Raw genomic sequence first — 25,000 nt, 5'->3', positions numbered from 1 at the left:
AGGCTCCACTCCATGGTTTTCCAGGCAAGAATACTGGAGTGGGTTGCCATTCCCGTCTCCAGGGGATCTTTCCCGGGTTCAAACCTGGGTCTGCTGCATTGCAGGCAGATTCTTTACTGTCTGAGCCAACTGAGTAACCAATTCCTCATATACCTCCCTAAACCAAATTGTGTGCTTTTGAATATAGACAACGTATTCAGTCAAGGCTATCTTTCCCCTCAAGTTGCCAGCAGCCACAGAGGTAGGGGCAAAGCCTTCCCAACAGGAGCCTAACAGTCCTGCGAGTCCTGACACCTTCAGTGGTAGGCATTTCTCACACATTGCATCTCTGTCCTCGTCATCTGTGAGCTCTTGGAAGATAAGTGCCACGTCTGTTTTGTTTGTTGTTACCCAGTGGCTAGCACCAAACATTTGCTCAAAAATACTGGTGAAGTGCATGGATGATTGGACCAGCATCCCATGCTTTCCTTCTTTTAAAAAAATATTTGACCACCCTTGGTCCTAGTTATGGCATGTAAACTTTAGCAGCATGTGGGATCTAGTTCCTTGACCAGGGGCCCCCTGCATTAGGAGCATGGTCTTAGCCACTGGACAACCAGGGAAGTCCCCATTCTGTGCTTCCTATTCAATAGAGGGTATCTGTCTTCCCTTCTGTTTCCAAAGGAACACTTCCGTAAGTTCCTGATTACTGTAGAGGTTGCCAGCTTGAGTCTTTCCTGGGCACGTTGGTAGACAAATTGCACACTTTCTAGCCCCTTTGGGTAGGTGGGGTTGGTTGTATGACCAGGGCTAGCCCAGGAAGCAAGACTGGAAGTGTGTGCTACTTCCTGGGTGAGGCATTTGAGTGGGGAGACCACCTCCAAGCTCTCAGCAATGACTCCCAGGATTCATGGGTTGAGATGGTAGCAACATCAGATGGAGGAGCTTGAAATTCCTGAGACACTAGATGGAAAGGCATTCCCACTGACCCTCACTGGAAATTTGTGTTAAAAACTAACTTAACTAACTCTATGGAGCTAAGCAGTTGTCTTGTTACAGGCCCTGCCATGATTAATTTTTCAGTATATTCCAGTTCCCTCTACATAAAACCAAGTGGGAGTATGGATTAGACATGAACTTAATAAAAACAATGTTCATTAAATATTTGATGGAGGCCACGAATGGGCTTCCCTCATAGCTCAGTTGGTAAAGAATCCACCTGCAATGCAATAGACCCCGGTTTGATTCCTGGGTCAGTAAGATCCCCTGGAGAAGGGATAGACTACCCACACCAGTATTCTTGAGCTTCCCTTGTGGCTCAGCTGGTAAAGAATTTGCCTGCAATGTGGGAGACCTGGGTTTGATCCTTGGGTTGGGAAGATCCCCTGGAGAAGGGAAAGGCTACACAGTATTCTGGCCTGGAGAATTCTGTGGACTATACCGTCTGTGGGGTCACAAAGGGTCGGATGCGACTTTCACTTTCACAAAAGGAATAGCTATGTTTTACAATGAACAAGTCCATTATATCACTTTCTCTCCTGTAGGAAAACACATACAAGAAACTTTTTTACCGGAAATCCTAGAAAAGGTTGAATATTTCTTGAACATTCAATAATAAGTTACTAAAACTGCTTTTGAATTAACCTTTTATGCCATGCCTCCCAGGAAGCTCAGAGCCAAGTACATAGCATATGTATGGTCTCATTGAGTGCATTTTTGCCAATTCTCTACTATGGTTTTGCTATTCAGTCATTTCCCCGTGGGTCTTGATTTACCTGTTTTCTGTAGTTGGGTTTTATGCACTCTTGTAAGTCTCCTAAAATCTTTATGAAGATGATAAAAAAGGGTGAAAATCAAGTTTACAGTGGGCTCTGGATGTAAGCCATTAACACTGATGAAGGCAGATCATGTACAACAGCTTTGAGATTAGAAATCAGTGCTGTTTTTAATTTACTCTTCTAGGTTTCATGACTATTAATTTTTCCTTTGATTTATAACAGGGTAGCTCAAAGAATAAGTTAATGATGATAATTACTGGTGCGGGATGCAGAGCAAGATAGTTTGTGGCAATGGTTGTGACTTGCAGTTAGATGAAAATAACCGTTTTCATGGGTTCAGGGTCCCCAGATGATGTTCAGTCACTGGCATTTTCTCCTTCTGAAGGTTCATACACCACTTTGATTCACACATTTTTTTTTTGGCCACGCCGTGCAGTTTGTGGGCGTTCTTAGCTCCCCAGTCAGGGATCAAACCCATGCGCCCATGCCCCCTGCATTGGGAGCTTGGAGTCTTTATCACTAGACTGCCAGGGAAGTCCCTGATTCCCATTTTCGACAGAAAATATTCCCTTCATAAAATTCCCCCAGTTGGTTATAAATATCTGATGCAGAAATGTTAACATTTTAAAATCCCAGCTCATACCTCACCTTAAAGTCACCTTTGTTTTCCATAATGGTTTAGATTCAATGGTTTGAAATAGCTCTCATGCACATGTATTGAAAAAGCAATGCTATATAATTTCTACATTTCATATGTGTAGTCATATCTGTAAATGATTTACAACAGATGCACATAGACACATGTGAAAAAAATTCTTTATTAATTTCTCACATTTCATTACAAAATGTATGTTGCAAACAACTTGAATAACCTACTTGTGTGTTTTTTGTTGTTTTTTTTTTAAACCCTTGGCTTCAAGAACTCAGGATCTCCCTATCTTTTATCAAGTTTTGGGAAACACTGATTATTGGAGTCAATAGGTTATCATTTTGCTATTTATTTTCTTCTCTCAAGCTCTGAAAAAAAAATGTCCTCTGTATAAATTAAACAAAAAACATGTTGTAAATTCTATGTCATTACAGTCAACAGAATTATAATAATGCATCCAAAATGTGCGGCCACAAAATATCAGGTATATGTTTGAAAAAAGAAAAAAAAATGACATTCTAGCCTTGTTAAAAGGATAATGGTCCCATATTTTTATTAACAGGTTAGCAAAACAAAATCCAATGGATTACAATATTTACATGTTATTTGAAAAATAAAGTAGTGATAAAAGCATGTCACAATTATTTTCTTTTTTTCCTTTTTTATTTCCTTTTTTCTTCCTTTTTTTGTTTTTTTTTTTTTTGCTTTTTTGGTAACCATTACAAACACCCAATCCAGGTATGGAACTGTTTAGCACATTTGAAATGAGGCCAATTAAAAACAAATATGGACACAAAATGAATCTTTGTCTAGATAGTTCACACTTTCCCCACATTCTGGTTTTCCACATGATGGCCCCCATCCCTAAAAAAAAAAAAACTTAAATTAAAACAAACACCCACAAATAAAAATTCTTAATAGCAAGAAAATAAAAGAAGAACATGCTTTTCAAGTAAGCACTTATTCCACAAATGCAATCTCTTTCCATGGATTTTATTTGAAGCTGTGTGGGACACTGTCATCTCAGCAATTCCCTTCCCTTTCTCCCCCCTCCCCCAACCCTTCCAAGTTAAAAAAAACAAAACAAAAAGAAACATGAAAACCAAAGGACTTGCACACACACACATGTCCACACACACATCCAAGCTCTCTCACACACAGGCTTCTAAAACCTAGGATTCAAGGAAAGTTCTACTTTTTTGGAACGAAACCCTTTGTTCACAATCAGAACGTATTATAAATGTAGACTTAGATTTCGTCTAAGCTGCTCCCTCCTGAAAAAGCTAATATGGGGAAACAGAGCAGCTGGCAGCTAGATTAAAAAAAAAACAAAAAGTAGTTCTCCAGGCTCCTTGTAGGATATAAGTATTTCTTGAACACTCTCACCAAAGGGATGGGATTTGACACATCCCCTTGTCCTGAAAAATAAATGAGAATCCCCTCCCCCCCCAAAAAAAACCCACAATGCAAACAAAAACAGAACACAGATTTAGAAATCACACACAAAAGCCAGCCCATCCTAACAGAGATTATTTGTGTGAGACAGATAATGTGTAAATTTGACAGCAACGAAAGGGTGAAGAGGACTTCCTCGTCTGGCCCACAAGCTGCATAGAGGTGCCGAAAAGTTTGGTTCTTTAGTTAAATTAAAAAAACGTTAACTTCTTTGTTATTTCCATGTTTAAAATAAAAACATTCCTATTCACAAAAAACTAAATCTCCCTTGCCCCCAAATCAAAACAAAATAACAACACACACACAAAAAACAATTTATATGAAAACTGAATTGTGCTGTGTTTGTAACACTCAAACTGATAGAAAATAAACATGTGGCAAACAAAACTCCAAAGTCACCTTAAAATTAGCTCACATGAAATCTACCAAATTCTAAATTATAGTTGAACGCTAATAAACAGCTTACCTGGAATAAAGGATGACAATTCACAAACATTTATCTAATAATTAAAGTCTGTTTCTTTTTTTTTGTCTTGTTTTTTACTAAAATAATTAAAAAAATCACAGTATTTTAAGAAATAAAACCCACGTGGGGATTTTAAGCACAATTTGTGTTCCTTTCTTTAAAACTCTTTTTTTTTTTTTCTCCATTCACCATCTTGCCCAGCAGTTCTCTCTACATTTAACCACAATGACGACAGGTAGTACTGACAAATGCAGAGAATTCCCTTGGTTAAGTTTGAGGTACTAGGAAACAGGTGACTGTTTTATGCAAAGCAGTTTTTTTTTTGTTTTCTGGGTTTTTTTTTGTTTTTGTTTTTTTTTCTGTTTGTTTTTTCCCAAAGCGGCTGCAGTTAGGTCTTGAAAAAGCTTAAGGTATTAAAACTAGAAAAACGCACCAAAAGTTGTGCGTCAAAAAGTTGTTCCCCTAAGAGAAGTCTTCTACTGTCACGGAGCTTCTGTTTCCACATACTGTCCAAGACCACCATGATGCACAGGTGTGCAAGGGAGGTGCTTCCGGTGCTTCCGCAACAAACGAAACTTCCACAATGAAGATCCGGAAGGAAAGGTGTAGTGATGGAAAAGGGAGCCACATATTCCAACCATTTAAATAACTTTAATTTACATACTCACTCACACAGGTACCAGTGCTTTGAAAATAGATTGTTCAGTCCTAAAAAGCAGCTTTGTTCTGTCTTCTCTTTTCTGTCCCCCCCTTCTCAGCCCAAGCCGGCCCTCCCACTTTTCTTTTTCATCATGGTTCAAGTAAGGGGTGATTAAGAATTTCACCAAACGCTTATTCTTTTTTGGCCTCTGCATTCTCCAGGAGAGATTTGTCAGCAGCTACGACACAGATGGCTACTGGTTCGTTCTTTAAGGAAAAGTCTATCCCGATTGTTTCATCATCTTCCTTTTCCTCTATAGAGGGCATCTTAATACTGTCCTCCATGTTGCCCTTCAGGTGGATTTCTTCTCGGCTCACCTGCTTGGTGTCATTCAATGCCCTGGGAAAACATTCATGGGGAGTGACAGGTGAGTACATGTATTTTTTCCTAGTTAAAAAAAAATTCACCTCCTTATGTCTCTGACCCTAAAAAGGTCTTGGGGGTCTTACAAGTGCCACAGACAAATTGACTGGACTGTGGGTGATTTATCCCTGCTACCTGTTATACTTAGCGCATATATTTCTGGTTATCTTATTAAAAATCTGAATCTATAAAAATGAAAAGAAAGTGAAAACGTTGGTTGCTTAGTCGTGTCTGACTCTCTGCGACCTTGTGGACTGTAGCCTGCCAGGCTCCTCTGTCCATGGGATTCTCCAGGCAAGAATACTGGAGTGGGTTGCCATTTCCTTCTCCAGGGGATCTTCCCAACCCAGGGATCAAACCTGGGTCTCCTGCATTGCAGACGGAGGATTCTTTAACATCTGAGCCAGCAGGGAAGCCCTATCCATTATACTATGTTTTGATTACATCATTCTTTGCTTCTAGAGCAACATAATGATCTTAGGTTCCCTCCTATACTGGGAACAACAAAGTCATAAGTGGTCATAGCAAGAACTGTCATGCTCAGATCCATCAGAGGAACCTAGAAAATGCAGATTTGCTATACCTATCAGGACTGAAAGCGCAACTCGGGTATTAAAGAGTTAACGGAAAGACCCATAGAAAGGAACAAAAAGCAAGAACCTGGAGATGAGACCCATGTCTCATCCTAGTTATATTCTGGGAAGCTTAGTTACATTCTCTGAAGTCTAGATGCTACCTATTTCTGGGCATTTTCTGCTTAAGGGACCAACTCCTAGGCTATTGCAGCATCTGCTGGCCTGGAAGTGCCTTGTCTGGGGGACAGTGCTACGTTCAGGGTCTTACGAGTGTTCTGCAGTGTGCCCCCACCTACCTGGGAGGCAGGCAGAAGCAGGCTCTGTCCCCGAGGCAGAGCATTGAAGGCACCAAGAGGTGCGTGGGAAGGTTCAAGGCCACTCGGGGAGTGAGTCATCACAGAGGCAGGAACAGAAGCCAGATCTCTGGACCCCGGTCCACGCTCTACAGAGAACGTCATGCTAACGAAAGCTGAAGGGACACGGGCTGGAGAGAGCGCTCTACACGAGGGCTTGAGCGGGATCTGTCATTCGTAAAGACGATCTCTCCTCCTGTGACTCGTGTCTGGGTGACCATTTTAAAAACCAGCGGAAAGGGAGAAACCCAGTTCGTGACCAACTGCCTCTCCTCCCGGACCCGGAAGTGTGACACACGGGGGTCTACGTATTGTCAGGAGCCACCGCCACCTCGCACGATGAGCGAAGGCCTTCGCGGGACTTACATGCCGTGTCTCAGCACGTGCCTTTCCCACTCAGAGCCCTGGGAAAACGCCCGTCCGCAAAATTCACACGGAAAACGCTTCTCAGTGTTGATAGCAGCCCCACGGTCCGAAAACCTCAAGAGATCTGTGAGGAGAAAGCAGGTGTATTACCTGTGAGCTGGAGGGGCAGAAGAGAAGTCAATATTCATTAGGAGCCTCCTCCCATTTCCAGATTCCTTACTCTTTCTCCTGCTGGCCTTTCACCAAAGGATTGTTTCTTGAAACTCTCGAGAACTGTTCCCAGGCCCTAGGCATCCCCACCTTTCTCCACCTCCCAACTGTTTCTGTCACCAATAACCCGAATTTGTCTTGCCTTAAGAACCCCTTCCGTTCATCCCAATGGCGTCTGAGCATTTTCTTCTATCAGCTCTCTCTCTCCTGTGGTGCTCTGTCTCGGTGCCTCACAGTTCAGCACCTATTCATTTTCTATTTAACACAGGTTTTCTCCACTCACTAACAAGAACACAGGCTCCTGAAAGCACCAAGGCCAGGTCATGTTGTAGGAAGGCCTCAAGCTGTCCACACGGCCCAGGGAAAGCTGAGGGCTCACCACTTGTGGTCCTCTGCCATGGGTATCTTAATCCACACCTCCCAGGGTGGCTGCAAGCCCTAAACGAGCCCCAAAAGCAGAGAACCGAGCAGGAACGCGGCGGGAGACGGGGATGTGAAAGCGTGTCCTCAGCTAGTCAGGGGTTCTGCCCAGCTGCCCTCCATCGGTGTATTCTTGAACACAGGGATGTGCAGACGCCTTTCTGGACAGGTCTGTTGTAATCAAGTGGTGACTATCGTTTTACTTCCTCCTTGGCCCTGAGGGGCCTGCTAAATGGGGACTGACTGGCTCATTGTTTGGAGGCCCCGCCTCCTGGCAAACTCAAAGACGAGAGCTTATATGGCCTTTGTGTTATCCTGGGTCCCAAGCCCATATGTCTTTCATTATAGCGGAGAGGGCCAGATCTTCACATGGGTAATAAACAGCAGGACCTAGACGGCTCTGCAGTCATGCCGGAGAGTGAGGGCTCACAGACAAACGCTGCTCATCTCTGCCCCTCTGATCACCGTGTGCCTGGACTCACGAGGTGTTACAGGAAGGTGTCTCCTGGTTGAAATACTCCATCTAATAAAAAAAAATCCTCAGGATGATGTTAACAGGCTAGGTGTCTCTGAGCTGCCTTCATCTGCAGCACAAAAAGCACTGTGAATGGGGCCAGTTCTAACAAAAGATGAAACATTTTCTCACAAATTAAGAAGATCACCACACAAGCCATTAAAAATAATTGCACAGACTATCTTCCTTGATTCTTTTCATTGGAAATGAGACAGCACCATCTGCTCTGCGCATTAATTCCTTAGCAGGGATTATCTTGGGCAAGAAATCAACAGAATGCCTTCCTGACTCCTCCCAACTGCATAATGAGAGGGGGTGGGGAGGACATTGCTTGGGCGCATTTGATTTCTTCATGCCTGGTTTCTTCCCTTTCAAAGTCCCTCCGAGCTGCCTTCTGAGGCAGGACCTGCCGTGTGGCCATGGTCAGGCCTCTCCTGGATTCTCGTGCTGGGAAGGCACACTGGGCACGGGGTAGCTCCAAGGACATGAGCCCCCCGAATGGAGCGCCTGACGAGGGTCTCTGCTGCCAACGAGGGGGCCTGCTCCTGGCACACTCACTTGCTTACCCTGAGGAAACATGAAACCAACCATCTATTCTTTCCAACGGCTCATGCTGTTTCATCCTCAAAGGAGGAGGCCAATCATTACCTGTCACACATCAAATGGCTTCCATTAGCCCCAGAGCTGTGCTAACGCCACCTCCCGCTCTCTCTACTCCTGGAAGACAGAACGTCTGGCAAAAACACCCCGAGGCTACTGTGTGCCGTTTCTTCTTGTTGGCAAGAATACACCTAGATGGTGGAAAATTGATTCCAAGGCGATGAGACAAAGGAGGCTGTTCTTTCAAAAATCAACGAGGGGGACGGGAAGGTTTTCCCCATTAACATGACTGGAAGTTACTCATGTAAATCCCCAGCCCTCTGAGAGAGGAACACAGGCTTCTCCACCCCCAAGTCTTTTCTCCCCATGAGGTTAAGGCTCATGAATGTGGAGGCTGCGCTTTCTAGGGAGAAGCGATCAGACACCATGACGTTCTTCACAGGCAAACTGAGCTGGTCTGATGCCACAGTGCCCGTGCGAGGGGGCGGCTGGGCTGGGCGGTCAAGGAATCATGACTGGCGCCGTGCACATCTAGCTGCCCTCTCTTCTCATCGTCTATGCTATTATTTTGGACGTGGCACAGGGGAGGGGAGGACTAACAGGGCTTCTTGCCTCTGTGATGCTTAAATCCTGTAAAACCATGCATGCTTGGTTCTAGAGATTAAAAAGTCATGGTCTCCAATGAGGAATAATTCATTTCCTGGGGAGGGATGGTGGGGCACAGAGCCCTGTGAAGACAAGGAGCCTGTGTGCCCTCTGCCACAAGCTTCCTCTTTGAGAGAACTCTGTTAACAATGCACAGACGACGTTAAAGAATTCATCGCTAAGGACATATTTGTGAAATGCTTTTTAAGAAAGAAGGAAGAGAAAATTTAAAACCCATGCTTCTTGAATCACAGCCGTTGTAAGAAATAGATCACTGTGCCCCTACTAATAAAAGTCGTAACTTTACAAGGGCAATCAGTCTATATGGTGTGGGTGCTCTATCTATCCACTGACCACAGGCATGGGGGTTCAGAAGCCAAACTGGATCATCACTTAGCTGTGGTCTCCTACTATAGCGGAGATAAAATATGGAGGCATGGTGTGGAAATCAGGAAGAATCAAGAAAAAGAAGAGGGAGAACCTTGGAAGAAAATGACCACCAAGTCAGCTTTCTAGGCTGGCAGAATGACTAGCAAGAAAACCCAAGCAATTCCACAAAAGGAAGCCTTACCATGAGGCCCCAAAGACCACTGAATTGATGGAATTCAGGGCCAGGTTCCCATCAATGAAGAACATCCATAAAGGGTAGGGGACGTGGCACAGCATGTAAAGACACTTTGCCTTTGGAGCCAGAAGACTTAACCCCAACCTCCAGTGTTTTTGTTTTAACTTTGAACACGCTCTTAAATATTCTGGGCTTTTATTTCCCTACTTGTAAAATGTCAATAATGCCATCTACACTGCAGGGTTTTATCATCATTATTAAGTGGTTACTGTGTTCCAGGAACTGGACTAATAATGTTTGTGTGCTATCTCATTTAAGATTTACGTGACCCTAAGGAAGTGACCCTAGGAAGTTGTTATTATTAGGATGATGAATGTGCAGGAAATAAAATAATTTACCCAAAGTCATATAACTAAAAAGCAGCAGAACTGGGAGCCAAATCCATAGAGACCAACTGCAGAGCCCTCTAACTGTATATAAGATTAAATAAAACCCACTGACACTGGGCTTGGTCCATAATGGTGTTCCGCAATGGCCACTAATACCATTCTCCCCATCAATGGGATGACATATTTATTTCTCAGGTTTAGGTTATCCATGTGCTTTTGATAGGTCTGCAATAACTACAGTAAGATATCCCAATCTATATTCTTTAGGTAGTATCTTGGTTTTTCCACAATATTCTATGTCGAACAATACAGAATACCAACTCTAGATCATGTAAATGTATGTCTACAACTAAACATCAAAAAATTTCATTTTGAAAATAATTACGGGATCACAGCAAGTTGAAAACCAGTATAAAAGTCCCTCAAAACTTTGCCTACTATCCCCTGTAAAGACAGTCAAATGCCACTGGTCTCCTTCTCTCTCTCTCTCTCTTTACAAAGCAAAAGCAGTAAGCCAGGGGGTTAAGAGGAGGGCCATGCAGAAGGACATGTGGAGGGGTTCGGACCTCAGGCTCAAGCCCTCTGTGGCTCCCTCCCCCCAACCCCAGCAAAAGACACCCCAGCAGCAGCAATTTTAAATAAGCATTCAACTGGAAATTCATTTACATTCCTCGATAGCTTTTACAGGGCCATCCATCTTGCTGTCTGTCCTTACTCTGCAGATTCCCCAGATAACAGTTTTCCTGAATAAAAACAAATCATCGCCATGTATTTTTTAACAAATGTATATCTACAGTTAAAGAGAAAACGTCTGTTTTCCTTGGAGATTCTCTAGCTGGTAATAGTTTACAAAGACATGGCCCCTGACGTGTTGCAGCCAGTCTGTTCTGCTACTTAACGAAGAAGGATCATTCCTTCTGTTCCTCCTCCAACAACCTTCTGCCTCCCTTCTGTCTCCCCACGGCCAGGCTGCATGCCATCTGGGGCTCAGGGGGCAGGGACGGGACCAACCTCTGTCATCAGCCTTGCTGTTCATTTCTTCTTCCTTGTCTTCATCATCACTGCTAGAGCTCTCCATCTTCTCCTTCATCTGTTCCAGCTGATCCAAGTTAACCCGTCCAACCAGCTCAAAGTTTCGGCTTACCTGAAAAAGACCCAAAAACAGTGGAATCACAAACCACAGTTGAATGCCGTTCTCCCTGGAGGACAGAGCCGTCCAACGTCATTTTCCTATGGGTGTGTTTTTAGAACCAGGACCAAATCACACCAGTGCCTAAGTGGTCCTTTTCTTCATTTTGACCCTCTTCTAGGCACATCTGTCTTCTGCTCCCACGTTCATTTTCACTGGAACTTCCTTACCAAATTTAGTTAGAAATGTGAGCTGCAGTTGGCAGAAAATCACGTCTCATGAAGCCTGGGGTGTAGAGTAGATGCCCAATAAACGTTTTTTGAGTTGAATTCAAGGGTGTTCCTTTCATGTGCGTGTGTTAGTCGCTCAGCCGTGCCGACTCTTTGTGACCCCATGGACTATAGCCTGCCAGGCTCCTCTGTCCATGGGATTCTCCAGGTCAAAATACAGGAGTGGGTTGCCATTTCCTCCTCCAGGAGATCTTCCCGACCCAGGGATTGAACCCGTGTCTCCTGCATTTGGCAGGCAGATTCTTTACCATCAGAGCTACCAGGGAAGCCCAAATTTCAAATATATCTGGAGGGAAAGTGGCTCTGTAAGTATTCTGAAAACTAGCAGAGCGAGTCCCAACATTTCCACCACAGCCTATCAACCTGGAGGGCTGTGGGGCTGTCCCAGCTTTGACCAAATGACAGTTGCTCAGTTCCTAACTCCAGTTTAAGCGTCAGACAGTATTGTTACTGTTTAGTATTACTACTGTTTCTGAAGCTGACCACAGCCTGTTCATCACAGCTGGGATTATCTGAGAAAAATCTAGATGACAAATTCCTAAAAACTCTTTTAAAGTGTTAACTGTGGCTGATTTATGTTTATATAAAATGTGGTTAGAATAATGTGGGACTCCAAACTGGCTTCAAAAATATCATCCAAGAGAAATAAAAACTCACCCCGTGAAAACTCTGTGGGGATATTCTATTTGGGGTTCTCATAACAATGGTAGCACACACTGCCCCCTCTTCAATTAATCTGTTCTCCGAACTTCTTCAGTTGCATGCACAGAATGATCAAGAATGACAGCACAGGAGCCAAGCCAACAAGACGACTCAAACCAGCACGGCGATGGGTTCCATGCTTTCCCTGGTGGGGGCCAAGGGAGGGGCCCATGAGGGGCCCATATATGAGACCTAGTTCTGGCCTCCTGAGGCACAGAGTTTTGAGTTGAAGAGGGAAGACAGACTTCATTAATTAGACTCCAAGGCAGATTTCCATAGCCACTATAGTAGAGATAGCACGTAATGAGGGCGCAGGAGATGATAAGGAGAATTTACAAGACGGTTCCAAAATATTCCCTGGGATCAGGCTGGAACAAAGATGTGCTGAGCACCACCAATTCCATATGCCTGGCAGATGGAAACATCATCATCAACTGTGACAAATGCGCAACAGAGAGCCTCAGAGTATCAGGGCCAGCAGACAGTCCTGTGAGAAAGTGTAATACTTGTCCCCACAACACCATGTGTGTGTGTGTGGGGTGAGGGTGGCGGTCGGGTCAGCAGCATTGAAAACGAGGAAGAAAACTCAAGATAAAAGCTCTCTTAGAAAAAGAGAAACAATCCATTGATACAACTGTAAGAATGAAATCAGTTGACTTGGAAAACAGCTCAGCTGAGGGTGGAAAAGAGGTCTTCCACGATCACAGCCCGAAACCCTGAGGGAAGGCAAATTCCTGTTTGCTCATGAAAAAAAGTTTTAAAAAGGATTAGATTAAGATTGGACGGCATCACCGACTCAATGGACATGAGTTTGAGCACACTCCAGGAGATGGTAAAAGGCAGGAAAACCTGGCGTGCTGCAGTTCATGGGGTCGCAAAGAGTCGGTCCCGACTGAGCCAATGAACAACAGACTATGGCGAAGAGGGGGAAGCCCAGTTAGAATCTTTCTTCCTTTTCTTTCCCTCTAAGAGTTCACGGTACCTGTCAAGCAAAGGACTTTTGCTTAGACTACCTTCCTAATTAGGGTTTTATCTACTGTCCTCATGCCTACAAACCTATATAGATTTTAAAAATATTTATTTTTATAACAAAGAAGCAAAAAGGGAGGGCACAAGGAGCAGGAGCTTTGAAGTCATTCAGAGCTGAGTTCAAGTTTAGGGTTTGCCGTGAACCACAGGGCTCTGAACATACACGGCCTCAGTGTCCTTGTCTGTATCGATGAAGAGGGTCATCATAGTACCTGAAACCCAACAGTTCACCAAATTGTGGTTTCCCTTTCCCTTTCTGGGAATGTGGCCTTTTCCAATTTTTGGCTTTTGGAAATGTGTATAAGAAGCATCATGAATGCATATTTATGAAGTTATGTTTTACCACAAAGTCTACATTTTAATCAAATAGCATTTATGACAAATATCCGAATAAAAGTTTTCCGGGTTGCCAGGTTTTTTTTTTTCTTTTTCAGGAAAAGGAGGCAAGATTCCAACTGGCCTAATTTTGAATTATGCAAAGAAAAAAATTTTTGAAATGATCGGTACTTCACATCATAAAGGGGCAGCCTTTTCCTGTCACTTTCTCCCCACTTTCAGCCAGGTCAGCTACAGGCATGTGGAACGGGCAGGAGAGGTGGGCATTGCCAGGAAACAAAAATAAGGAGACTGAGAAAGGCCAAAAAACAATCCTCAACACCTTCTTTAATCCAGCAGTTTGTGCTCATTCATTCACTGATTCATTCATTCAGGACTCCCAGCGGCCCTGTGCCTATCAAGGAACTCACAGTGACAGAAGGAGATCTGTCACCAAACCAAATGTTATTTTTTCTTTTCCGCCTTCCTCTTTCTTCTCCTTTTACAGGAAAACTGTTAGCATTTTGGATTTTGCACAATTTTAGGAGTGCATGACATTTTCATGGTATAACATTCACCCAAGGGACTCACCTAGGATGTATTTGTCCTAAAGATTTCTAAAATAAATGAATTTTCTTTTTGCTATGTAATTAGATTTTAAATTAAAAATTCTTTATAGGGTTGAGTTCTTACTATATCTTTAATCTCCAAACTAGCAATCTAGGAGTCATCGTCATACAAAAGTAAGCCTTCTGGCTGCATTTATGAGCCTCTGTCCCTTCCCTCCCTCCTGCCAGATTCCCTGTGTACATGCTTACCACCTCTTATATCTATCCGTCCAGTGTGGTTGAATGGAGGGAATTTTTTTTTTTTTTTAATTAAATCTGTTCATGTCAATCTCCTCTTGCCCTGAGGATAAAACCCCAATTCCTTACTGTGGTTTACGTGTCTGATTATCATCTTACATTCTGGTCCACCCTCTCCCCTTTGCTGACTCCCCTTTGCTCCCACAGTCCTGAACTTATAGAGGTTCCCGGAACAGGCCAATCTCTTGACTTTGCGCCTCTTTCTGCACAGGCCGTGACCTCCGTGTGAAACTCTGTCCAGCCTGCCTCCCTGATGTGGTTCCTCCTCAGCCTACCATACCAGTCTCACTCCAATGTCACTGCATCTGGGGGACTTTCCCTCAATTCCTGCTTGGTTAAATATCCTTGCTCGAGGCTTCCACAGCAGCCTCCCCTGCCCTCCCCTTTTACATAGCCCAGGGAACTGTAGTCAGTATCCTATAATAACCTATGATAGCAAAGAACATATATATGTGTAACTGAATCACTTTGCTGTACATCTGAAACTAACACAATGTTGTAAATTAACTATATTGTAATTAAAAACAAACTCAGTAATTAACATCTTCTGGCCTGCCTCCCCAACAGAACAAACTCCATGAAGACAGACACCCTGCAGCTCAGCCAGATCTGCACTGGCCAGCGAGGTGTCCAGATTGAAGTGGGCATGGTTCTCACCTCCTAATTACTGCTACTGCTACTGCTAAGTCACTTCAGTCGTGTCCGACTCTGTGCGACCCCATAGACGGCAGCCCACCAGGCTCCTCCGTCCCTGGGATTCTCCAGGCAAGAACACTGGAGTGGGTTGCCATTTCCTTCTCCAATGCATGAAAGTGAAAAGTGAAAGTGGACACGCTCAGTCGTGTCCAACTCTTAGCGACCCCATGGACTTCAGCCTAGCAGGCTCCTCCGCCCATGGGATTTTCCAGGCAAAAGTACTGGAGTGGGGTGCCATTGCCTTCTCCATCCTAATTACTAGGTGTCTGCATCTTCATTTAATATATTTTTCTTTCCCACAAATATATACAATGAAAAATTAGCAAACGGAAAAAAAAATCATGTAAAATCCAACAACCTATACAGAGTACCTGTGAAGAAGTTGTTACATTTCTGTATCTCTGTTCTCTATTCACAGATGATGTACAGTAGTGTTTTTTATGCCTGGTATGAGATAAATATCAATCTCTATATACATCTATTTAATATATGTATACATTTAATATACGTATACATCCAATCACCATATAATACTTTGTCAAGTGAATATATTATAGTTTACTTGACTCTTCCCATGTGGAGTTTACCTTTGGTTATTTCTGGCTTTTCACTATTAAAAATGCAGTAGTAAGCCTTCCTATATAAGGCTTTCAGGCTTAGTTTTAGCCATGGCACTCAGAAAAGAAAAAGAAATAAAAGGAATCAAAATTAGAAAAGAAGTAAAACTGTCACAGTTTGCAGCTGACATGAAAACAATACATGGAATATCTTAAAGATGCTACCAGAGAACTACTAGAGTTCATCAATGAGTTCAGTAAGATTGCAGAATATAAAATTAATACACAGAAATGTTTTATACTAACATTTGAAGATCAGGAAGAGAAATTAAGGAAAAGAGTTCCATTTATTATCACATCAGAAAGAATAAAATACCTAGGAATAAACCTACCTAAGGAGACAACAAACCTGTACTCTGAAAATTATAAGATGCTAATGAAAGAAACTGAAAATGAGACAAACAGATGGAAAGATATACCATGTTCTTGAATGGGAAGAATCAATATTGTCAAAAGGACTATACCACCCAAAGCATTCTACACATTGAGTGCAATCCCTATCAAATGACCAATGGCATTTTTCTTCACAGAACTGGAACAAAAAATGTTAAAACTTGTATGGAAACACAAAAGACCCTGAATAGCTAAAGCAATCCTGAGAATGAAAAATTGATCTGGAGGAATCAGGCTCCCTGACTTCAAATTATACTACAAAGCTAGACATCAAAGCAGTATGGCACTGGCACAAAAATAGAAATGCAGATCAACGGAACAGGATAGAAAGCTCGGAAATAAACTCATGTACCTACGGCCAATTAAAATGAGGCAAGAACGTACACTGGAGAAAAGACAGTCTCTTTGGACAAGTCATGGTGGAGAGTTCTGACAAAAGGTGGTCCACTGGAGAGGTCAATGGCAAGCCACTTCACTATTCTTGCCTTGAGAAAAGTATGTAAAGGCAAAAAGATATGACGCTGAAAGATGAACTCCCCAGGTTGATAGGTGCCCAATATGCTACTAGAGAAGAGTGGAGAAATAAAACCAGAAAGAATGAAGCGACAGAGCCAAGTGAAAACAACGCCCAGTTGCAGATGTGACTGGTGATGGAAGAAAAGTCTGATGCTGTAAAGAACAATATTGCACAGGATCCTGGAATGTCAGGTCCATGAATCAAGGAAAATTGGAAGTGGTCAAATAGGAGATGGTAAGAGTGAACATCAGCATTTTAGGAATCAGTGAACTAAAATGGACTTGAATGGGCGAATTTAACTCAGATGACCATTATATCTACTATTCTGGGCAAGAATCCCTTAGAAGAAATGGAGTAGCCATCATGGTCAACAAAAGAGTCTGAAATGCAGTACTTGGATGCAGTCTCAAAAATGACAGAATGATCTCTGTTTGTTTCCAAGGCAGACCATTCAATATCACAGTAATCCAGGTCTATGCCCCGACCAGTAGCTGAAGAAGCTGAGGTTGAACGGTTCTATGAAGACCTATAAGATCTTCTAGAACTAACACCCAAAAAAGATGTCCTTTTCATTACAGGGGACTGGGATGCAAAAGTAGCAAATCAAGAGATACCTGAAGTAACAGGCAAATTTGCCCTTGGAGTACAAATGAAGCAGGGCAAAGGCTGACAGAGTTTTGCCAAGAGAATGCACTGGTCATAGCAAACACCCTCTTCCAACAACACAAGACAAGACTCTGCACATGGACATCACCAGATGGTCAACAACGAAATCAGATTGATTATATTCTCCGCAGCCAAAGATGGAGAAGCTCTATACAGTCAGCAAAAATAAGACCGGGAGCTGACTGTGGCTCAGATCATGAACTCCTTATTGCCAAATTCAGACTGAAATTGAAGAAAGTAGGAAAACCACTACAGCATTCAGGTATGATCTAAATCAAATCCCTTACAATTATACAATGGAAGTAAAAAATAGATGCAAAGGATTAGATCTGATAGAGCGCCTGAAGAACTATGGACGGAGGTTTGTAACACTGTACAGGAGGCAGTGATCAAGACCATTCCCAAGAAAAGAAATGCAAAAAGGCACAATGGTTGTCTGAGGAGGCTTTACAAATAGCTGAAAATAGAAGAGAAGTGAAAGGCAATGGAGAAAAGGGAAGATACAACCATTTGAATGCACATCTCCAAAGAATAGCAGGGAGAGATAAGAAAGCCTTCCTCGGGATCAATGCAAAGAAATAGAAGAAAACAACAGAATTGGAAAGACTAGAAATCTCTCCAAGAAAATCAGTGATACCAAGAGAACTTTTCATACAGAGACAGGCATAATAAAGGACAGAAATGGTATGGACCTAACAGAAGCAAAAGATATTAAGAAGAGGTGGCAAGAATACACAGAAGAACTATACAAAAAGATCTTCATGACCCAGATAACCACAATGGTGTGATCACTTCCCTAGAAACAGACATCCTGGAATCTTAAGTTAAGTGGGCCTTAGGAAGCATCACTACGAACAAAGCTTGTGGAGGTGATGGAATTCCAGTTGAGCTATTTCAAATCCTAAAAGATGATACTGTGAAAGTGCTGCACCCAATATGCCAGCAAATTTGGAAAACTCAAATTTGTTTTGGAATTTGAGGAAATTCCAAAAAACTGGAAAAGGTCAGTTTTCATTCTAATCCCAAAGAAAAGCTATGACAAAGAATGTTCAAAGTATCACACAACAATTGCACTCATCTCACATGCTAGCAAAGTAATGCTCAAAATTCTCCAAGCCATGAACTGTGAACTTCCAGATGTCAAAGCTGGATTTAGAAAAGGCAGAATAACCAGAGATCAAATTGCCAACATCCGTTGGATCATCGAAAAAGGAAGAGAGTTCTGCAAGAAAAAGCAAGAAGTAAAGCAAGTACTTCTGCTTTATTGACTACACCAAAGCCTTTGACTGTGTGGATCACAACAAACTGGAAAATTTACCTGCCTCCTGAGAAATCTGTATGCAGGTCAAGAAGCAACAGTAAGAATGGGACATGGAACAACAGACTGGTTCCAAATCGGGAAAGGAGTACATCAAAGTTGTATATTTTCACCCTGATTATTTAACTTATACGCAGAGTATATCATGAGAAATGCTGGCCTGATGAAGCAGAAGCTGGAATCAAGACTGCCAGGAGAAATATCAATAACCTCAGATACACAGATGATACCATTCTTATGACAGAAAGTAAAGAACTAAAGAGCCTCTTGATAAAAGTGAAAGAAGAGAGTGAAAAAGTTGGCTTAAAACTCAACATTCAGAAAACTAAGTTCATGGCATGTGGTCCCATCACTTCATAGCAAATAGATGGGGAAACAATGGAAACAGTAAGAGTCTTTATTTGGGGGAGGGGGCTCCAAAATCACTGCAGATGGTGAGTGCAGCCATAAAATTAAAAGATGCTAGCTCCTTGGAAGAAAAGCTATGACCAACCAAGACAGTGTATTAAAATCAGAGACATTACTTTGCTGACAAAGGTCCATCTAGTCAAAGCTATGGTTTTTCCAATCGTCACATATGGATGTGAGAGTTGGACTATAAAGAAAGCTGAGCGCCAAAGAATTGATGCTTTTGAACTGTGGTGCTGGAGAAGACTCTTGAAAGTCCCTTGGACTGCAAGGAGATCAAACCAGTCAATGCTACAGGAAATCAGTCCTGAATATTCGTTGGAAGGACTGATGCTGAAGCTGAAACTCCAATACTTTGGCCACCTGATGCAAAGAACTGACTCAATGGCAAAGACCCTGATGCTGGGAAAGACAGAAGGCAGGAGCAGAAGGGTATGACAGAGGATGAGATGGTTGGATGACCTCACCGACTCGATGGACGTGAGTTTGAGCAAGCTCTGGGAGCTGGTGATGGACAGGGAGGCCTGGTTGCAGTCCATGGGGTTGCAAAGAATTGGACATGACTGAGGGACTGAACTGAACTGACTCAATAAGTAGTACTGGGAAAACTGGACAGCTATATGTAAAAGAATGAAATCAGAACATTCTCTAACATCACACACAAAAATAAACTCAAAATGGATTAAAATCCTAAATATAAGACTGTATACTATAAAACCCTAAGAGGAAAACATAGGCAAAATACTCTTCGATATAAATCACAGCAGTATTTTTCTATCCATTTCCTAGAGTAAGGGAAATTAAAAAAAAAATAAATGGGACCTAATGAAACTCAAAATGTTTTGTACAGCAAAGGAAATCATCAATGAAATGAAAAGACAACCCACAGAATGGGAGAAAATATTTGAAAACGATGTGACCAATGAGGGAGTAATGCCTAAAATATATAAACAGCTCATACAGCTCAATATCAAAAAAACCAAAAAACCCAAATGGACAGAAGATCTAAATAGACATTTCTCCAAAGAAGACATATGGCCAATAAATATATTACTAGACGCTCAACATTGCTAATTATTAGAGAAATATAAATCGTAAAAATTATGTGTCACTTCATACTGGTCAGAATGGTCATCATTAAAGAGTCTACAAGTTGGGACTTCCCTGGCATTCCGGTGGTTAAGACTCCCTAAGTTTCCACAGTAGGGGGCACAGGTTAGATCTCTGGTTGGGAAACTAAGATCTCACATGCGGCATGGTGCGGGCTCCCACAAAAAATGTCTATAAACAACACGTGCTGGAGAAGGAGTGGAGAAAAGGGAAACTTCCTACACTGTTGGTGAGAATGTAAATTGGTACAACCACTATTGAGAACAGTATCAGTCAGTTCAGTTCAGTCGCTCAGTCGTGTCCAACTCTTTGCCACCCCATAACCGCAAGCACACTAGGCTCTCCTGTCCACTACCAACTCCTGAAGCTTGCTCAAACTCATGTCCATCGAGTTGGTGATGCCATCCAACCATCTCATCTTCTGTGATCCCATTCTCCTCCTGCCTTCTATCTTTCCCCTCCTGCCTTCTATCTTTCCCAACATTAGGGTCTTTGCCAATGAGTCAGTTCTTCGCATCACGTGGCCAAAGTATTGGAGCTTCAGCTTCAGCATCAGTCTTTCCAATGAATATTCAGGACTGATTTCCTTTAGGATGGACTGGTTGGATCTCCTTGTAGTTCAAGGGACTCAAGAGTCTTCTCCAACACCACAGTTCAAAAGCATCAATTCTTCAGCTTTCTTTATAGTCCATTCTCACATCCATACATGACTATTGGAAAAACTATAGCTTTGACTAGATGGACTTCTGTCAGCAAAGTAATGTCTCTGCTTTTTAATATGCTGTCTAGGTTGATCACAGCTTTCCTTCTAAGGAGCAAGTGTTTTTTAATCTCATGGCTGCACTCACTATCTGCAGTGATTTTGGAGCCCAAGGAAATAAAGTCTGTCACTATTTCCAGTATTTCCCCATCTGTTTGCCATGAAGTGATGGAACCAGATGCCATGATCTTAGTTTTTTGAATGCTGAGTTTTAAGCCATCTTTTTCGCTCTCCTCTGTCACTTTCATCAAGAGGCTCTCCAGTTCTTTCACTTTCTGCCATAAGGGTGGTGTTATCTGCATATCTGAGGTTATTGATGTTTCTCCCGAACCTTGATTCCAGCCTGTGCTTCATCCAGCCTGGCATTTCACATGATGCACTTTGCATACAAGTTAAACAAGCAAGGTGACAATATACAGCCTTGACATACTGCTTTCCCGATTTGGAACCAGTCTGTTGTTCCATGTCCAATTCTAACTGTTGCTTCTTGACCTGCATACAGATTTCTCAGGAGGCAGGTAAGGTGGTCTGGTATTCCCATCTCTTGAAGAATTTTCCACAGTTTGTTGTGATCTACACAGTCAAAGGCTTTGGTGTAGTCAATAAAGCAGATGTTTTTATGGAACTCTCTTGCTTTTTCTATGATCCAATGGATGTTGGCAATTTGATCTCTAGCTCCTGTCTTTTCTAAATCCAGCTTGAACTCTTGGAAGTTCATGGTTCACGTACAGTTAAAGCCTGGCTTGGAGAATTTTGAGCATTACTTTGCTAGCATGTGAGATGAGTGCAATTGTTGGGTGATAGTTTGAACATTCTTTGTCATTACCCTTCTTTGGTATTGGAATTAAAACTGACCTTTTCTAGTCCTGTGGCCACTGCTGAGTTTACCAAATTTGCTGGCATGTTTAATGTAGTACTTTCACAGCATCATCTTCTAGGATTTGAAATAGCTCAACTGGAATTCCATCACTTCCACTAGTTTTGTTCATAGTGATGCTTCCTAAGGCCCACTTGACTTTGCATTCCAGGATGTCTGGTTCTAGGAAAGTGATCACACCATTGTGGTTATCTGGGTCATGAAGATCTTTTTGTACAGTTCTTCTGTGTATTTCTTAGTATCTTCTGCTTCTGTTAGGTTCATACTATTAAATGGTATGGACCTAACAGAAGAGAACAGTATAGAGGTTCCTTAAAACTAAAAATGACTCAGCAACCCCACTCCTGGGCATAAATCTGAAGAAAATCATAATTTGAAAAGATACACGTCCTTCAGCGTTCAGTGCAGTTCACAATAACCAAGACGTGGAAGCAGGCTAAATGTCCACTGACAGAGAAAGGAATACAGAACATGTGGTGCATATATACCACTTGGGCTTCCCTCATAGCTCAGTCGGTAAAGTATTTGCCTGCAATGATGGAGACCCAGGTTCGATTCCTGAGTCGGGAAGATCCCCTGGAGAAGGAAATGGCAACCCACTTCAGTATTCTTGCCTGGAGAATCCCATGGACAGAGGAGCCTGGCAGGCTACAGTCCACGGGGTCACAAGAGTCAGACACGACTTAGCAACTAAACCACCATGTACTACTACTACTAAGTCACTTCAGTCGTGTCCGACTCTGTGTGACCCCATAGACGGCAGCCCACCAGGCTCCCCCGTCCCTGGGACTCTCCAGGCAAGAACACTGGAGTGGGTTGCCATTTCCTTCTCCAGTGCATGAAAGTGAAAAGTGAAAGGGAAGTCGCTCAGTCGTGTCTGGCTCTTCGCGACTCCATGGACTGCAGCCTACCAGGCTCCTCCATCCATGGGATTTTCCAGGCAAGAGTACTGGAGTGGGGTGCCATTGCCTTCTCTGAAACCACCATGTACTACTTAGCCATAAAAAAATGAATGAATATGACATTTGTAACAACATGGATGGACCCACAAATTATCACACTCAGTGAAGTAAGCCAGAGAAAGACATTTATCATATGGTATCGCTTATGTGTGGAATCTTAAAAAAAATGGCACAAATGAACATATTTACAAAACAGAAATTGGGTTATACATGTATAATACAAACTTACAGTTATGGGGGGAAGACGGGTAGGGATAAAGAGATTGGGATTGACATATATACACTATACATATAAAGCAGATAACTAATAAGGACCTACTGTATATCATAGGGGATATTCTGTAATATTCTGTAATAACCTATATGGGAAAATAGTCTGAAAAATAATGGATATATATATATATCTGAACCACTTTGCTGTACACCTAAAATTAATACAACATTGTAATTCAACTATACTCCAATATAAATTTTTAAAAAATACATTAATTAAAAAAAAACACAGTAGTAAGACTTCCAGTATATAAACCTTTCTTTCATGTTTAGATTTTATAGGCTAAATTCTCAGACATGAAATCAAGTGTCAAAGTCAAATGATATACAGATCTTATATTACAGTTCCAATATATTTCTAAGTTGGCTTCTAAAATGTTCATACTGGTACATGATCAGTACTTTCTGGACCCAGAAATTGGTGGGTATCTGACCAACTTCTTAATGGGTCAGAAGACCTATGGAGGGACATTCACTTTTTTTCTCTGGAGATGAGAAGCAGTTTATCACCTTGTTTCCCAAAAGGGCCACAACAGAGGGAGAAAGAGAGCAAGGCTGAGTATGCATTCTAGAACCTGGCTCCCTGGAGCCTTCTGAAGGCAGAAGAAGCCATCCACGCTTTTAAAGGGTAGACTGTTCAAATACATAATCACTCAAGACAGTAACATTACATGTAGATCCTCATATCCTGTGAAAGTTATTTGTGAATGTCCATGAACCCAAAGTCACCTGTGAGGGCTACTCACTGAGAACTGTGTGGAAACTTGTCTAGTAAGGAATTGAGATGAAGTGCCAGTGAGCAGCAAAACCTGTTTCCCTTCACACTGAAGTGGGGACACTGCAAACCCTTCCACGCTCACGCTGGATGCTCAAGCTGCAGCACTACCTTTGTCTTTTTGTTAGCTGCTTTTTAGCCAGTCAGCAAATGGTTTTGATCTGTCCTTAGCAGAGGAAAGAATTTCCATACTAATTCTTACTTCTAATAATTCTTCTAAGAATTATTAGAGTTCTTACTTCTAAGAGGAGAGGAGTGTTATGTGGTTTACAAATATAACCAAGTTGCACATGCATTTTCATACTGTCCTGGGGGACAAACCAGTTTTACAGGAAAGACTGATAAAAACTTGCTTGTAAAGGGACGAATGACACTGGGTGCTCTCATCTTCAGGTTGCCTAGCAGACATCAAGTGGAGGAGATGTGATGAAGAAAAATCTACTTAACCTTTCCAGAGGCCCCCTCCTAGCGACTTAACACTTGTACATTCAAAAAGAGACACCCGATCGGGGTGTGCACATCACCTACCAGTGCATGCTTCTGTTACGGAGAAAGGCCAAGTGAACTTTTTACTTCTAGAAGAAGTGACAGCAGAGAACATGGAAAAACTGCCTCCTACATCAGAAATGCCCATCTCAGTCACAAACTGAGAATACGTAGTTACAAAGATGTAAAAGGACTGATGGCCCAGGCCAGCAAACTTTTCCTGTGAAAGGCCAGTTGAGCAAGTTTTCCTAGGCTTTCTGGACCACATAGTCTGTCACAACTACTCAATTATCCTCTATCTTGAAAGCAGTCACAGACAGTACAGAAATGGATGAACGTGACTGTGTTCCAAGAAAACTGTATTTAGGGACACTGAAATTTGAATTTCATGTAATTTCACATGTCACGAAATATTACTCTTTTGATTTTTGTCAACCATGGAACAACAGACTGGTTCCAAATAGGAAAAGGAGTTCGTCAAGGCTGTATATTGTCACCCTGTTGATTTAACTTATATGCAGAGTACATCATGAGAAACGCTGGACTGGAAGAAACACAAGCTGGAATCAAGATTGCCGGGAGAAATATCAGTAACCTCAGATATGCAGATGACACCACCCTTATGGCAGAAAGTGAAGAGGAACTCAAAAGCCTCTTGATGAAAGTGAAAGTGGAGAATGAAAAAGTTGGCTTAAAGCTCGACATTCAGAAAACGAAGATCATGGCATCCGGTCCCACCACTTCATGGCAAATAGATGGGGAACTGTGTCAGACTTTATTTTTC

The 25,000-nt window shown here is 42.3% G+C and overlaps 1 protein-coding gene across 1 annotated transcript in view; it reads right to left on the bottom strand.

Moving 5' to 3' along the window:
* Positions 1-4,507: 4,507 nt before the first annotated feature.
* The window catches only part of ZNF462 (zinc finger protein 462), a 152,888-nt gene continuing 132,395 nt past the window's right edge, over positions 4,508-25,000 (bottom strand). The window contains 3 exon segments of the mRNA XM_010843617.1: positions 4,508-5,366; positions 6,685-6,808; positions 11,039-11,171. Of these exon segments, the coding sequence (XP_010841919.1) occupies positions 5,159-5,366; positions 6,685-6,808; positions 11,039-11,171 (465 nt within the window). The 3' untranslated portion in view covers positions 4,508-5,158.

Source organism: Bison bison, unplaced genomic scaffold, assembly GCF_000754665.1.
Source record: "Bison bison bison isolate TAMUID 2011002044 unplaced genomic scaffold, Bison_UMD1.0 scf7180017864183, whole genome shotgun sequence".
NCBI classification, from domain to species: Eukaryota; Metazoa; Chordata; class Mammalia; order Artiodactyla; family Bovidae; genus Bison; species Bison bison.
The sequence above is the reverse complement of the archived record's forward strand: the minus strand, read 5'-3'. Positions and strand labels throughout refer to the sequence as shown.